We start from the raw sequence: 16,167 nt of genomic DNA, 5'->3' as shown, positions 1-16,167 counted from the left end.
ACCGGATTCATGATGACATCTTGTTTGATATCCCAGCTGAAGTGGTTTCTCACTCTGTCTCATCTATGATCAAAACATACGGCTGATTATAATGTGAGCTACTGGGTGTGTAAGAAGTCATTTCAGCAGCCAACGACTCCCTGCGTTAACATACCCCCTTTTGTCTCTGGTGTTTTATAAGCTTCCTTTTTTATGTGATTATTATAAGTTCTCTCAACAGTGCTTTGATTACAGGTTATTTTGTATTATATCGCAACACCAGCAGTACACACACAACAGGCTCAAAAAAGTTCACAATCAGCCCACAGGGAATCTGTGACCTCACTGTGACTGCAGAGACTGATGGAGGCCCTGAAACAGCAGAAAGTGACCTAACGTCAAGGTGTGATCTCAACAATCTGAGACCGAAGTCCGTGGTAACAAATCACTGTTCGGGACATTAAGTCGAATTCTGTGGTCTGCGCTGTAAAATGGTGCCCTGAGACTAAAGGTATTAGTAGCAGCAGGAGCAGGGAGGAGAAAAATGTTTCAGACTCGAGGAGGGCAGCCCAGTGCGGTGCTCCAAAACCAGACTGCAAATTCACACAAAGTTCTGCTCAATATTAATAAAATATACGCTCTGACAGGAAAAACTTGGGATAAATGAGGGAGCTTGGAGATACTGTAGGTCTGTGATTGCTGGAGGCAAACTCCATTTCTTTTAATTTTCTTTTTTAGGACGATTTGAGAAAAACACGTTCAAAATAAGCAAAAGCCATGTGACAGTAAAAGATTGATTACATACTTTGACCATCTGTTCCAATGATCTGTTTTTTCGGTGTTTAATTGGAAAAACATCCAGAGGGCAGGACAGGATGTTCATGGGACATACAGAAGAGAAGAAAAGCATCAAAACAGCAAAGAATGAAACGTCTCAGAAGGAGGAGTGTATTTTCCTCCGCTTCAGTGTGGTAATTCAGAGGTTCTTAATTTTTATATACAAGCACAATAAATACATGGCGACTGACAGAATCTGGATTTACACTCGAGCTGAGGAGCTGCAGAAAGTCTGAGATCAGTCAAACTCTAAACACTGAAACTGTTGATGGAAGCCAATTAAAGTCTGCGCTGACGGTAAACAACCACAAATCCAGCATCACTCAGAAGTTCCGCTTTCCACTTAATTAAACAGAGAAGGAATCGATTACTGGGGCGTAGCGCTGCCACATCTTTTATCTGAAGGCCACTGATCATGTGGCCATACACAAGGCAGTGTACGTTTTCCTTCCCATATCATATTTCAGTAATTGTTTTGTTATTCATTACAGTGTAATTATTTTGTGACGATGGCAAACTTTGCTCATTAAACTGACATAAATAAATTGTCATCTTGAGCAATGAAAAGCTAATAACAAACTAAAAAAAAAAGCCAAATAAAACAATTTAAACCCGTCTCCTCTGAGCTCCTTTGTTTCTGCAAAACAACAAAAAACCTCTACTTAAAGTAGGAATTCTGCAAATACTTTATTAGATAACAATCAGATTTATAAAATTATTTTAAAAAATTGCGTTCTGTCAGAAGATTTGGAGAGATTTGTGCAGGGCTGTGTTCACAATCCAAATGTGTCGTCATTTGAATTTTTTCCAAATTTGCCTGCTTTCACTTTAAAACATGCTGCTATAGCCATCTTCAGTACTGTGAATATTGTTTTATATTGTTTCTATTTATATATTACAAGTAATCAATTAGCCTTTCTCAGGGAGTTTCCTGAACACTGTGATCTCAAAATTCCGATCTCTTGTGTGTTTTGTACAACAAAACTCAAATTCAACCCCACACACCTTAAAAAAGACTTTGGACCGTACCAACACACTGAGCAGGGCAGAGTCGAGCATTGCTGGAAAAGCAAAACCTTCGATGGATAAGTGGTTAAAAAAATGCCACCCAGGCTTTAGAGGCAGAGGCTTTGTTAATATACTGGGATTAGGAATGTAGAAAAATGCCACAGCTTCAAGGCCAATAAGTGGAAAAGGTCCTGTTTAAGTACAGCAGATGTACCCCTATATGAAATATGACATTTCTTTTTAGCAGTAGTACACTGATGGTCTCTCTGCCTTAAAAATGGTTCTGCTGATTTAAGTCAAATTACAGTTCTGGCTGAAGAATAATAAGTATAAATACACGAGATATGGCCAGAGAACTGGGCGGCACGGTGGTGCAGTGGTTAGCACTGTTGCCTTCCAGGTTCGAATCCCAGTCTGGGCCCTTCTATGTGGAGTTTGCATGTTCTTCCTGTGCCTGTGTGGGTTTTCTCTGGGTTCTCCGGCTTCCTCCCACAATACCAAAAACATGCACATTAGGTTAATTGGCTACTCTACATTGTACACAGGGAGAAAAGCAGAGGAGAAAGGACACAGTCCTGTGGTGATCCAGTACTGATGGTCCAGGAGTTAGAGACGTGCTTCCCCATCCTTATGTGTTGCCTCCTGTCAGACAGGAAGTCAGTGATCCACCTGCAGGTGGAGTCAGGTACGCTCAGCTGGGAGAGTTTGTCCTGTAGGGGCAGCCGTGGCCTAGAGGTTGGAGAAGCGGCTTGTGATCGGAGGGTCACCGGTTCGATTCCCTGCTGGACGGGCAGGAAAAATTTGGATGTGGTAGTTGATGTGGTAAATGTGGTAGAGTGATTAATGCGAAAAATGCCCCCCCTCCATTAGCTGGCTGATGTGCCCTTGAGCAAGACACTTAACCCCCCAATATGCTTGATGCTGCCCATTGCTCCTGTGTGTGTTTCACTGCATGTAATTTGCCAGGTGTTGCATGTGTGTGGGATGGGTCAAATGCAGAAGACGAAGGATGTAGTGTAACAATCTTAACAACGTTAGCTTATTCGATCGGGCTGTATTACAACATTAACTTTTTAATAAGCCTGCTGGTGTGATGCACAAGTGCAGTAAAGAAGCAAGCAGACAGAGTGCCTCTTCCACATGTGCTGTGATGGAAATATTACTGTTGGCATCAGTCTTAATGCACCACCTGCACAGTGCTAAACTGTAGCCTTTTTTTAGCCTGGTGTGTCGACTTTCAGGCTTAGCATGCTCATTAGCAAACACTGTGTTACTAGGGAACCTGCGCTTCTCGCCAGCAGCTCACATGATGTTGTGCCAAGTAACACCCTTCACTGATATGACCATCTTAGGTAAAGTCTAAGATGATGTCCAACTAGCTGACTCTACCCACCTGGGAGCTCCCAGTGAACACGACCAATTAAATTTCAAGAAGACTCGTCTAATACTTGACTGGCTGATGTTGATGTGTTGTCTTCTATCCATGAAACACATGCACTGGCCTGTCGAGCGTTTTGCAAGTCGTTGCTAATTGGATTGGCAGGATCTTTCTAAACACATGAACCTTTGTGTTGCTATGGTTGAAGCTCCTCAGCTCTCACCACATTACAGTCACTTTGGAGCAAACCAGTGACTCATTTGATGGTAGTTTCCCTCCCATGGTGCTCAGAGTTTTCTTTCAGATGCATGCTGTGAGCTGCACCCAGACGGCCCTTCTTCCAAACAAGTCCAGCTGAGAGACAGCTTTTATGAAGTCCAAAATTAAACACACAAGATTTATTTTACAGTATATGAAAGATCATGTGTGTTACCTAATGTCTACTAATGGATTTCATACAACTTTATTCCATTTCCATTCCAGACAAACAAGCATAGTTGAAACAGCATTGCTGACAACATGTAACTCATAACTCTTTTCTTATGAAGCGTATTCATACCTTTTTCATGTACACGAATCTGAACAAGATATTGCCGTCAAAAGTACATGAAGTAAAGGTCGATTTAGCCTGTTTCTCTCTTTTTAATCTTTTTTGTGTTTAGAAATCCAGAAATCCTTTCCCCGCCTCCAAAAAAAGCTATTTGAACTACAAGTTGCAAAGAGGCGATTCATTTTAGTCATTAAATCAAATGCACATTGTCTCGTGCTGCCCAAACAGACATTAATCATCGGGCATAATCTTCAATTCAATTCAGAGGCGACTCACTCCCAAACAGGGGTAATTGCGCCAATTACATTGCAGGCCAGGTTTGGTCTCTGCACTTCTCCTTATACAAGGCTATATATATTACAAGGCAAACCTCTCTCTGCACACCATACAAGGCAAATCTTTGAGCCTGGGAGGAAGTCCTTTGGCTGGAATACAGGTTTGGCTGAGTGGCAAGTGTGGTTACAGAACAGGTGTGGATTCAGGGCAGGGGTGTGTGTGTGGAGGTGGGGCCAACGGGTGTTCTATAAAAATTGTTGATTCTGTCAGAGATCAGAGGCTTCTTGCAAGACTCACAATCAGATTGTTGCAGCATCAGTCTTCAGTCTTCTTCCCTCCAAGCCCTTTTCCTGACGACACCCGGACGCTCATATCGAGCTCCAAGACTCTTTCCAGGTCTGCTTGCTTTGCTGATTCTTTATCTGTTTTCTTGCAGCATATTTGTTTGCATGTAATGCAATCCAGTCTATAGCCTGAGTAAATAGCCTGTCTGTGGCAGGATGATTGACACAACCGTTTCATTCGTCCCAACTGGGGGTGTGTTTCTCAAAATCAGAGCAGCAAACCAAGTTAGCTAATTTGTTGGTTGCAATGTAATTCCCTTTAGCCAACTACCGCTAACTAAGTTGCTGACTGATTATCAACAATGATTTAGGGAAACTCACCACAGGGTAGCATCCCCATATAATCAATTAAATGCACAAACATCTTTTTGCATGTGTGATATGGAAAAGACGTTTTATAATGATATAGAGGAAATATTGTCCCACCATACTCTATGGTCCAAAATATTTCATATGCCATATTTGATACCCACTGGACTAAGTCAAACTTACTTACTTACGTACTTGTTTCCCCACTAACAGTTTTCAGAACTGATGAAGCTGCTTGGATTAGCAGTGAAACGTCTTCAAGTTTATCTTCTAAAGTCCAGACACCTTGTTTCAACCCTTTTTGGATTGAATATGACCCAGATGACTGAGAATCTTCACAGACACTGGACTAAGGCAATAATTTGATTTTCTCTTAGGCCCCGATTCTCCCTTATGCGCGTAAGTCGCTTTTTACGCACCTCGACTTAAGCGCTTCTCGCTTGCGCGTATTCTACGAGCTCAACTTGGGACACACCTTCCATGCTTTATGGGACAGTTCGCGTCTTTTGATAGGAATTTGTATGGCATCCCCTTTGGCAGTGTCGTGTATCAACACTGACCTACACCCTGACAGCGTCCTGTGAGCCAGGTTTCTGCCCAATTTTGGTGCTGACGAAAGTAGTCCGGAAAGTTAGCTGGGTAATGAAAATAAAGCTTTTTTCTTCTCAAAACAATATGTGTTCAAAAGAGTGATTTATTTGCATCACAAAACAGTTGTCCACCAAAAAGTGATATTGCGATATCACGTCCATCTGTTATTGATGTTGTAGCCTACTGAGACAAAAACAGACCTGTAATATTTTTAAAATACATTATGAAAGTGGATGCTAAAACCACAGTGCATTAACCGTATTGCTGTCAGAAGCCTGTCGAAATGCCAATTCGGGACACACCCCCATTGGAAATGTATCCAAGTTACTGTAAATTTTAGCTGGTTAGGAAGAATGCCGTCATTCTTCCTTTCTTTTTACAACCAAGTTTCATGTGTTGGCTCCAACACCGTGCACGTATCACACTTCCTTAATCTCGACCAGTGCTCAGTTCTTCTCATAAAGTAGCCAGATCATGTCCCTTAAGATATCACATCACTCACTTCTTGCAGTGGGGGCATTTGAGCTGTTGTTACTCTTAGGCCCCTTCTATGTTGTGCATTTAAACGACAAAAGTATAAGTAATGCACGATTTTGCCTACCAATCAAAGAGAGTAAAATTAACAAAGTTAACAAACAATTGGCCTTTGACTGGACAGTATACAAGAGATAGACAATGCCTTGTCAAGATATACAATATCTTAACATCCACTTGCTCAATGATGTCATTATGAAGGAGTGCAAGATGATTCTAGAAGAAACCGGTGCATATCTGGTGAATTTCAAACCCCTAGGGCTTAAGGCAGTGCACAACAATAGTCCTTACACAAAATATTGACTGTTCAGCATTAGGACATGTTAGCTGGGCGGTGTACTCACTTTTGTTTGTTTTTTTCAGAGGACAAAAACATTCTGCTGTTATATAAGCTGTACACTGACTACTTTAAGTTGTATGAAAGTTTCAGTTGTGTAGTGTTGTCCCATGAAAAGATATAACAGAATATTTGCAAAAATGTGAAGGGTGTACTCACTTCTATGATATACTGCCAATGTATTGACTGTTTTTAACTGTGTTGCATTCAGTAAAGACATAATGTTATGTGCATTTGCAAAAGAATTTATCACTATGTTTGCTGTGTTTCAGGCATGGCGTCCACACAGAGGTCTGGCTCGATGCTCTTGGCTTTGATGATCCTTTACTGGACGACTTCCTCCGTTAAATCTGACCTGCCTTATGAGGCAAGAGATAGAGCTGAAAAAATCCTAGAACATGTGAAAAGTGATCTGTCTCTATTTCAAACCGCGGTCGAAATTGCAGATAAAACAAAAACCTTGACAGGTATGATGAAAAACCTTGCCAACTTTGCCGCGTTGGCACCTGGTATTGGAGCTGTACTGTCCTCGGCCATCAACATCATCTTGGTATTCATCCCTGAAGACAACCCGGTGCTCAATGAGGTAAAGAAAGGGTTTGCTGAGGTGAACCGGAAACTGGACTCTCTCTCCGTCCAGATCACCAACCTGGCAACAGATGTGGAGTGGTACAACTACGTCAGCATCTATTCACAAGATGAGGTCTGCATCCTTGGCACTTGGAAAAAGTTTGATGAATTTTTCAAGAATCATAGGTCAAACAACTTTAACTACTTGGCTGAGTCCTTTGTTAACTACTACGAGTACACAAAGACAGAGGCTTGTGTTGCAAACCTTTACCACTACCTCACAGTCAGGGACCAGTCTCTCAGCAAAAACATTAATGACATGCTGATAAGAAAGTTTCAGTGCAGTAGTGAGGTTGGCAAGTATAACTTTTATTTAACTAGTCTGTTGTTGAAAGGAACTGTTCTCAATAAGGTTTATTGGAAACTGACTGATTTCAACGCAGCACACAAAGATGCTGAACATGCTCAGATGTTCAAGAATGTATTTGAAAATCAGTTAGCAGCTCTGCAGGTCTGTGAGACCAAGTATGAAGAGTATGCAAGTAACACTGTGAAGGAAATGGCCAAATCCCTCAATGCTGACAACAAGCTAGAGTTTGCTAAACAGGTGAAGCAGGAACTTGACAAGAAGTTGAGCTGGTACAACTGGGTAGTGCTGGTGTACGACAAATCGGAAGAAAAAGCAGGAAATATAAAAGTGTTCTCTGTATCAAAGATCTCCAGCGGTGATTTCATTGTGGCTTTAGAAAACACCCTGAAAGAAGACATGCATCACAGTTCTATGGTATATTACTCTGAGAAATGCTTCAATGAAGGCGAACCATGTCAACTACCATGTTCTGGATCACATGAACAAGATCCGATGGGTACGCTTCATCATCTTGAAAGTTTTTCCAAAATACCCTATGCCACGTATAAAGAGGGATTAGTCACAGTGGTCCCAGAGCCATCCTATCAAAGGACCTGTATGTTGGACGGTTATAATTACAAACTTTCATTGTATGATTCTGGGAGGTTAACTCCTTGTCAATCTCATCCATGTAAAAACGAAGGAGAATGTAAGGAGTTGATGAAAACCAATGACTGGCTGTGTGTGTGTCCAACTGGTTACTCTGGAGACGAGTGTGAAAACACTGTAGACACCACATTGACAGAGAATGCGCAAACCCTCTTTCCCCTGTCTGTCATTAAGAGCACCAGTCAGAAACTGAAATCCATGGAGTCCAAACTGGACAAGATTATCACCTTGATGACACCTCAGGACTGAGGTCATGTTGATTCGAGTTCTGCATACTTCCAGCAGATGGCAGTAAAGTCATCTGATGACATGTCAGATGATGTATTGCAGAGTTCTCTTAAAATTTGTCAAAATAAATATGGTGAAATCATACAAATATTGTCTTTACAAACACCCTTTTAGGTCTTAGGTTTTATGATGGGCTTTTATAAAGTTCCTGTTTCAACTGCTGTGGGTTGGTGTGTGCAGTACATCCACTTTCTGTGGATAATACAGTGGAATTAGAGTGGTGTGAAGTGGATGACAAAAGGAAGCAGCCATGTGACCTCTGAGCCGATGAGGTAGCGGAGGGTAGTCAGCTGATCGACCAGATAATGACTCAGCTGAGCTATGGCTTGGGTCCGTGGCTTGCCAGAACTTGCGCTATGCTCGACTGTATTGTATTGTACTGTAGTAGATTATGGATTATATATTATGGTTATTTTTGTTTATGGTTAGTAGGTTTTTGGCAGACAATTAGCAAGAGGTTCATGGATCTCCAGCCGTATCTCCTCACCTGTTTCTGAGAACTTTTTTGTAATAAGTCAAGTGGTTAAAAAAGAATCAGGGTTGAGACTTATTGCTTCTATATTTAATTCCAGCTCTGAAAGACACCCAGGCTTTAGAGGCAGAGGCTTTGTTAATACACAGGATTAGAAATGTAGGAGAATGCCACAGCTTCAAGGCCAACAAGTGGAAAAGGTCCCGTTTGTACAGCAGATGTACCCCTATATGAAATATGACATTTCTTTTCAGCAGTAGTACATTGATGATCTCTCTGCCTTAAAAATAGTTCTGCTGATTTGAGTCAAATTACAGTTTTGGCTGAAGAATAATAAGTATAAATACACGAGATATGGCCAGAGAATACTGATGTCTTAAATTTGGAAACAAGTTGAAATCTCTTTAAAAAATGTATATTTCAAAGGAGAACCCAAATACATCAGACCCAAACACACTGTGTGCTCCAGGGTGCACTCAAATCTACATGAGCTCGCAGGATTCTGCATTAATATCTTTATTTGTGACAGTAAAACACACCCATGGCTCCCCGAGAGCAGCAAACAGTCTCATTTAACAACGTTAGCTTATTCGATCGGGCTGTATTACAACATTAACTTTTTAATAAGCCTGCTGGTGTGATGCACAAGTGCAGTAAAGAAGCAAGCAGACAGAGTGCCTCTTCCACATGTGCTGTGATGGAAATATTACTGTTGGCATCAGTCTTAATGCACCACCTGCACAGTGCTAAACTGTAGCCTTTTTTTAGCCTGTTGTGTCAACTTCCAGGCTTTGTGGTGTGATGCTAACACCCAATTATCCACATATATGCTGTAGGTGGGAGGTGGTGAGAATGAATACATGCAAGGAAGAGACAAATGGGTTTCCTTCAAGCCAAATGTTCACAGCAGGTGTGCAGTATTGACACGTTGTGCAGATCCGAACCAGCCAATGTGAAAGCCGACACAAATAAGAAAGTGAGCCCCACCTTCCTCAAACTCACGAGCGCAAACAAGGGATGTGAAAGCGGGAATGACGGACTACCTCAGGCTGCAGGCCAGCTGGAAGCAAACAAATCACTTCATCACCTTTGCTACTTCTCCCACTTTGCTAGGGCCGCGTTAACCCTTTCAAGCTCTGACTTAGCGTGCTCATTAGCAAACACTGTGTTACTAGGCAACCTGCGCTTCTCTCCAGCAGCTCACATGATGTTGTGCCAAGTAACACTATGTTTTTGTTTGCATATGTGTTGATGGTTCCCTTCGCTGACATGACCACAGCAGGTAAAATCTAAGATGATGTCCAACTAGCTGACTCTACCCACCTGGGAGCTCCCAGTGAACACGACCAATTAAATTTCAAGAGGACTCGTCTAATACTTGACTGGCTGATGTTGATGTGTTGTCTTCTATCCATGAAACACATGCACTGGCCTGTCGAGCGTTTTGCAAGTCGTTGCTAATTGGATTGGCAGGATCTTTCTAAACACATGAACCTTTGTGTTGCTATGGTTGAAGCTCCTCAGCTCTCACCACATTACAGTCACTTTGGAGCAAACCAGTGACTCATTTGATGGTAGTTTCCCTCCCATGGTGCTCAGAGTTTTCTTTCAGATGCATGCTGTGAGCTGCACCCAGACGGCCCTTCTTCCAAACAAGTCCAGCTGAGAGACAGCTTTTATGAAGTCCAAAATTAAACACACAAGATTTATTTTACAGTATATGAAAGATCATGTGTGTTACCTAATGTCTACTAATGGATTTCATACAACTTTATTCCATTTCCATTCCAGACAAACAAGCATAGTTGAAACAGCATTGCTAACAACACGTGACTCATAACTCTTTTCTTATGAAGCGTATTCATACCTTTTTCATGTACACGAATCTGAAAAAGATATTACCGTCAAAAGTACATGAAGTAAAGGTCGATTTAGCCTGTTTCTCTCTTTTAATCTTTTCTGTGTTTAGAAATCCAGACATTTCAGTCGCCCAGACGTTTCCCCGCCTCCAAAAGAAGCTATTTGAACTACAAGTTGCAAAGAGGCGATTCATTTTAGTCATTAAATCAAATGCGCATTATCTCGCGCTGCCCAAACAGACATTAATCATCGGGCATAATCTCGACAGGTAATCTCCTCTCCCCCCTCAAACTTGCCAGTGAAAGAGATAAATAAATATATTTACAGCGCCCATTCAGGGGAGAGAAGGCATCCTTACAAAATGATGTCATTAGTGCTGAACGATAGCTCCCACTACTGCTGTTTGCTGTTGAAAAAACAAGTCGGTGGATTCAATAAGCCGTAGCTCAAGATCAAAATCAATAATAATATTCTTGGGCAAGTGAATCTAATGGTTGGAGAATCCCATCACCTACCAGACGCCCTCAGGCCGACGGTGCTCATGCGTGCTACCGCAAAGACAATCACTTAATCAACTTTCCTGAGGGTTTTTCTGACATGCACAAACGCACACATACACATCATACAGAAGAGGTTTTGTTCGTTCGTCCAAATAACCACTCGTTGTTTTGACATAATTCACAGAGAACGATTAGGAACGGATCCATATTGTTGACTCTGTCTGGTTTCCAAGGAGACTGAAATAATCCCTGATGCTGACAGGTTAGACTTTCCAGCTCGAGGATTTCCTCTTCTCTGAGTCTCTCTGATGATGCCGGCTAATGAGACTGAAAGACCAGACGTCTCGGTGCAGCATTTTAGAGAAGCGACACGAAAATACCACTGCTCATTTAAAGCTGCACGAGAACACGTAGAGCCTTGGCAGCTTGGCATCATTACTAAAACATGAACTTTAGAACTCAGGAACAAGTTCAACGTGATGTTTGTAAACTGCACGCAGCCTGAACATGTTTGGATCATGTACCCTGAAACTGAATTCGTGTGTTGTTTCAGTAATCAGAATAAACATCTCATGCTGTGGCAGGAATCTTAATAAATTCTCAAGGCACCTTTTTCCCCTGTCTGCTCACTTTATAAGCTGAAATATCAAGTGATTAAATTAGTTCTGCTTTATTATTTTCCATGTTGTCCTGCACACCTGCACAAAGAGGTGGAGCTGTAGGGGAAGACCACCTCCCAGCCCACTCGCCAGAAGAAAATGTTGTGGACCAGGATTAAAATTATAATCATTAAATTTGTGTTTGTATTTGTTCATAAATATGAAATTTAACACATCCGTGGTTATATTTAGTCTGTCAACTGAGCAAGGACCCTGGTGCCCAGAGCTGGAATAGATAGATAGATAGATAGATAGATAGATCGATAGATAGATAGATAGATAGATAGATAGATAGATAGATAGATAGATAGATAGATAGATAGATAGATCAAAATAAAAAGTTTTCCCAGCCAGCACACATATCCACACAGAAACATGCAGATATCCACACTGGCTGAATCCATACAACAGTGTCAAGAAGGCAGCTTGTTCAGGGCTGCTATGGCAGAAGGAACGAAGCTCCTGCCAAAGCGAGAACTTCTCCATCTTAAAGTCCTGTATCTACAACCAGACGGCAGAGTAACGTGAAGCGCGGATTGGTGGGTGATCAGTGTCGTTTTGAGAGCGAGACGTGTGATGGCCCTGTGGTTCATGTCTGAGAGATTAGGTGTAGGCAGGCAGTGTGTGTGAGTGTGTGTGTGTGAGTGTGTGTGGGATGTGGGATGTGTGTGTTTGTACCGCAGCAGGCAGAGCTCTGAGTTTGCTGTAGTCTTTGCTGGGATCTTTCATAGACAGAAGTGATGTGCTGATCAAAACCGTCTGAGAGATACAATGACGTCAAGATATTTGAAGCTGGACGAGAGAAGACCGTCCCTGGTCCCGTCCATGGTATAAATATGAATAAAGGAAGCCTCAGCCTCAGCATTACTGCCTCCTGATCAAAACGTTCTCACAGCAACACGTACAGAACATTTTTCTTATATTATCACACTACGTCCATTGAAGGTCTAACGTATTTCAGAATCGCACTGTTTAGTGTTCCTGTCTGTCACTTTCCTTGGACAGAGAATAACATTATTTCACTGAGAAAATCTCAGCAGGAAAAAAGACGTTCCTTCCAAATGAAGCTTCGTAATTCAGACTGACAGAACAGAATTATTTTGATGTGAAAACGTGCACAGCTTCAAATGAAACACCGCATTCAGTGCTCTTCAAAGCTGAAAGACTCAAAGTACAGTGGAGTCTTTGTGAAATTAAAGCTGATCCTCAGACATGTGGGAACTGTATGCATGCACTAACACACACACACACACACACACACACACACCCTCTTCCTGTCTCAGAGCAGCAGTCCCTCAGTCAAGAACATCTCTCCTCCATTTTCAAGCCCAGAGGAGACTCGTGTCCTGCCCTCAAATCATGGAAGGCGAGAGTCTGCTGGGCTTTAAGCCTGAAGCTGCCTGTGCCTCCTCTTCCCCCTTCTTCCCCCCCTCCTTCTCCTCCTCCTCCTCCTCCTTTGTCTTCATCTTGTGCTCAGACCATCACAGCCCCTTCATTCATTTCTATGAAAGCAGGATTGGCTCCTTCTGCCACAGGGAGGTTGTTTTAAGTCCAGAGTCCCTCGACGCGCACCCTCAACCAATCAAACACGAGCAAGTGCACATTCCACATGGACGTTCCCTCGCTAACAAGGCAAGACCGAGCACAATACTGTCACAGTGACAACCTTCAAGAGCAGCTCAAGCTGTCATGCAGCATCTTAGCAACTTCTAAACCATCAAATGGCCCCTTCTGGTTCAGACTTCATCAGCAGTATCTGCATCCACGTTTGGTTTGAACAGCCTCGAATCTGTCTGTGTTTGTGTCTACAGTCCTGTGCACAGTCGCACAGGAAGCTAATCCTGCAATTTCTGTATATTAGTTGTATTTTTTTTTCAGATGAGCTTCATCCTCGTCTTTATTTCCTGTTACTGTTTTAGCCTTAGATTTGTTTCACTCAGTTTTCTCAGTGTCTTTTGACGTTACTAAAACTACTGTTTAACAGCATGTGATGAAGTTAATGCTTGCAGCTTTGTTGTAACGCTCCTTCAGTGTCTTTCCCTTGTTAGAACCCAAACTGCGTTCTAATGCACCAGTACAGTTTTATTGTCCAGTTTTAGTTGCATATTGGCGACCTGTTGACTTTGTTATCCTGCCACGAGTTATCTGGTATTTCAGTTCTTGAGTGTGTAAGTGTCTTGGACAAAATATTCACAAATTTTCCACTAACAAGAGCTGCTTGTTTCTAGAGACTGATCCAATTAAAATGAAGATTCAACGCACTGCCGACAGTACAAATCTTACTGTTAACAGCAGTCTGACTGGCTGTTGATGTCTGGGACAAACAATTTAAAGTGATTTCAGTGCAAAGACACTTTTGGCCCTCAAGAAACTGCATTTTGATTCATTTTATTTGTTTGTTGAGACGTTGAGTGATTCGGGAAGACTTTTTCTTTGCAGAATTATAAAGTGAGTGTCCGCTGCACCCAAAGTGGTTTCATTTACACAAAGCTCGTACCGCCTCATTTTAAAGCCAGGTTGGTGATGTATTTTTGAAGCACTTTTCGAAAATCTAACATCCAGACAGCAATCAATAAGTCAAATACTCTGACAATCAGAAAGAAAAAGGTTTGGTATGTGTGGATGTTAAGGGGCCTGTAAGAAGCCCATCCAATCATTTCATTTGGGCTGAATAAATGGTGCGGCCTTCTCGCTCGCCTCCTCCAGCGCCGGGCAGATGAACTGTCAGTGAGCGCGTCAATAGCAGCTGTGTTGTGTTTGTGTGATTGTGACATGTAAGAGAGTTGTTTATTTATGTATTTACTAGCCTAAAAACAAAGCAAAGCGAGCTTGTTAAAGTCGCCCACACATCTCTCCCAGCTGGGAGGTCAGTCAGTGAGCGTTCACGAGTTTCCGGGGAGTGGCTTCAGAGGGAGTCCTGAAGGGAGGCTGTTAGTGCTGCAGCTTCGACGTCCCCTCCATTGTCTTTCCTCCACACGAGGCCCCTGCTCGCCCCACGCTCTCTGACAGTGACATTGGCGAGAGTCTCCAGGGATCTTAGCGGATTAGCATCATGACCTCTTGTGTGTCTTTGATTCCTCCTTTCCTTCCACCTCCCAGCTCATCGATCTCTTTGCTTCTGTTCTCTCTTTCCCTCCCGTCGCCTGTCCCTCATCCCCTCCCCATTCTCCTTTTCTCTTCTCTCTCTTCTTCTTCTCTCTTCTCGTATGGCGTAGCGCTCAGGGACTATTGACCATTTCTCATAAGAGAGAAGACATGCTTTCCATCGCTGAAGCAGCCACAGGGAGGACTTGATAGTGCAGGAGCACCAGGTCAGAAGATGTTGTGGGTTCGGGATGATCAGAAGAAAGCTGGGAAATCCTAAATCATTACAAGAAACCTGAGGTTGATGGGGCATGGGGAGAAAAATCTGTGTTATTACAGGACTGGAGATGCAATTTGCACCAACAGGCAAAACATGACGCTCTGATAAGAAAAAAGAAAAACATCAATGTTTAGTCAAACCATGTACTGTAGTTACACTCTGTTTAAAGGAAAATGAGAAACTCAGCTGCAGGCCAAGTCGTTCAGGTTTCACTGGAAGAAACTATAGTTGAGTCGATATCACTTTGAGAGCTGTTCAATAGTCAGCATTTACTTTTACTTTCTCCACTTAATGTCTCATCTTTTTTGTTTGTTTTTCTCTCTCTTGCTGAGATTTCTTACCACTTTTACTCTAATTGACTTTTTCTCCCTGATATTCTTTAAACTGATTTGACTGCGATTGGTGATGTTGGTAGGCGTCAACTGAATTTGAGTCAGAATTTGAGAGCCTTGAATGAATGCAAAGTGATTAAACACTTAATGACTATAACATCAGCACACACAGGAGTTTTATTTCTCCCTTTGAAAACTATTAAATCTGTGCTTACAAACAATTAAAAGTCAACAACATTAAATATTTGAAGGAGTAATAATGCTGAGATATTTCCAGATTTAACCTTTAGTTAAAGGTGCCATTTTTCTCATGAGGGAAATAAGGCCAAGGGAAATGGCGTTAATATTACGGGCAGGATTAATGTACTGGATTGTTATCAGTATTCTGAACGCAGTTCATTTTGATATGACAGTCGATGGACTGAAGCAGGTTTCCTTACTCACCTCACTGTGTTTCAAACAGTCTTGTTGCCTTCAACGTCGAGACAAACGACGGTGACCTCGCATGTGCAGACGCAGTCGCTCGGATCGGCTCGCGGGATGTGTGGTAAGCATAGCGTGACGGCTCTTTGCTGCCACGACTTTGTTTGCCATCTGAGTTTGCATGTTTTTTTTTACTTTCAGCATCATTAGGAAGTTTGAACAGAGGCAGAGGAGCTCGGCAGAGATGTCAGTGACAGCTTTGCGACGCCAACAACTCCTTTGGCGTAAACATGCCGGATAGCCGCTCCGTCATCACGGCGGACGGCGACAAGAGACGTCTACTTTAAAGGAGATGACTCGTGCTGCCCGGGAGGCCTCGTCAGGCACTGGAGTAAAGACTAGTGAGGTCGTCCGAGTCAGCAGTGTGACATCATGTTGACATCACAGCGTGACAGGTTTAAACCTCATGAGCCTCATGAGATCACACAAACGTTTGAACTGCAGACAGACTCCTACTTTCTCAGCTGTTGCACACATC

General features: G+C 42.4%; 1 protein-coding gene across 1 annotated transcript; it reads left to right on the top strand.

Annotated features, from left to right (window-relative positions):
* The first annotated feature begins 4,274 nt into the window (after positions 1-4,274).
* On the top strand, positions 4,275-8,103 carry LOC124066417. Its single transcript, XM_046402765.1, has 2 exons — positions 4,275-4,424; positions 6,416-8,103. The coding sequence occupies exon 2, from the start codon at positions 6,418-6,420 to the stop codon at positions 7,978-7,980; it is 1,563 nt and encodes a 520-aa protein (XP_046258721.1). The 5' UTR covers positions 4,275-4,424; positions 6,416-6,417; the 3' UTR covers positions 7,981-8,103.
* The last annotated feature ends 8,064 nt before the right edge of the window (positions 8,104-16,167 follow it).

Source organism: Scatophagus argus, chromosome 10 (genome assembly GCF_020382885.2).
Source record: "Scatophagus argus isolate fScaArg1 chromosome 10, fScaArg1.pri, whole genome shotgun sequence".
NCBI lineage: Eukaryota > Metazoa > Chordata > Actinopteri > Scatophagidae > Scatophagus > Scatophagus argus.
This window is presented reverse-complemented; position numbering and strand designations above follow the sequence as displayed.

Excerpts from the sequence above, each read along its gene's own strand:
- LOC124066417 (XM_046402765.1), top strand. The coding sequence starts at position 6,418 with ATGGCGTCCACACAGAGGTCTGGCTCGATGCTCTTGGCTTTGATGATC.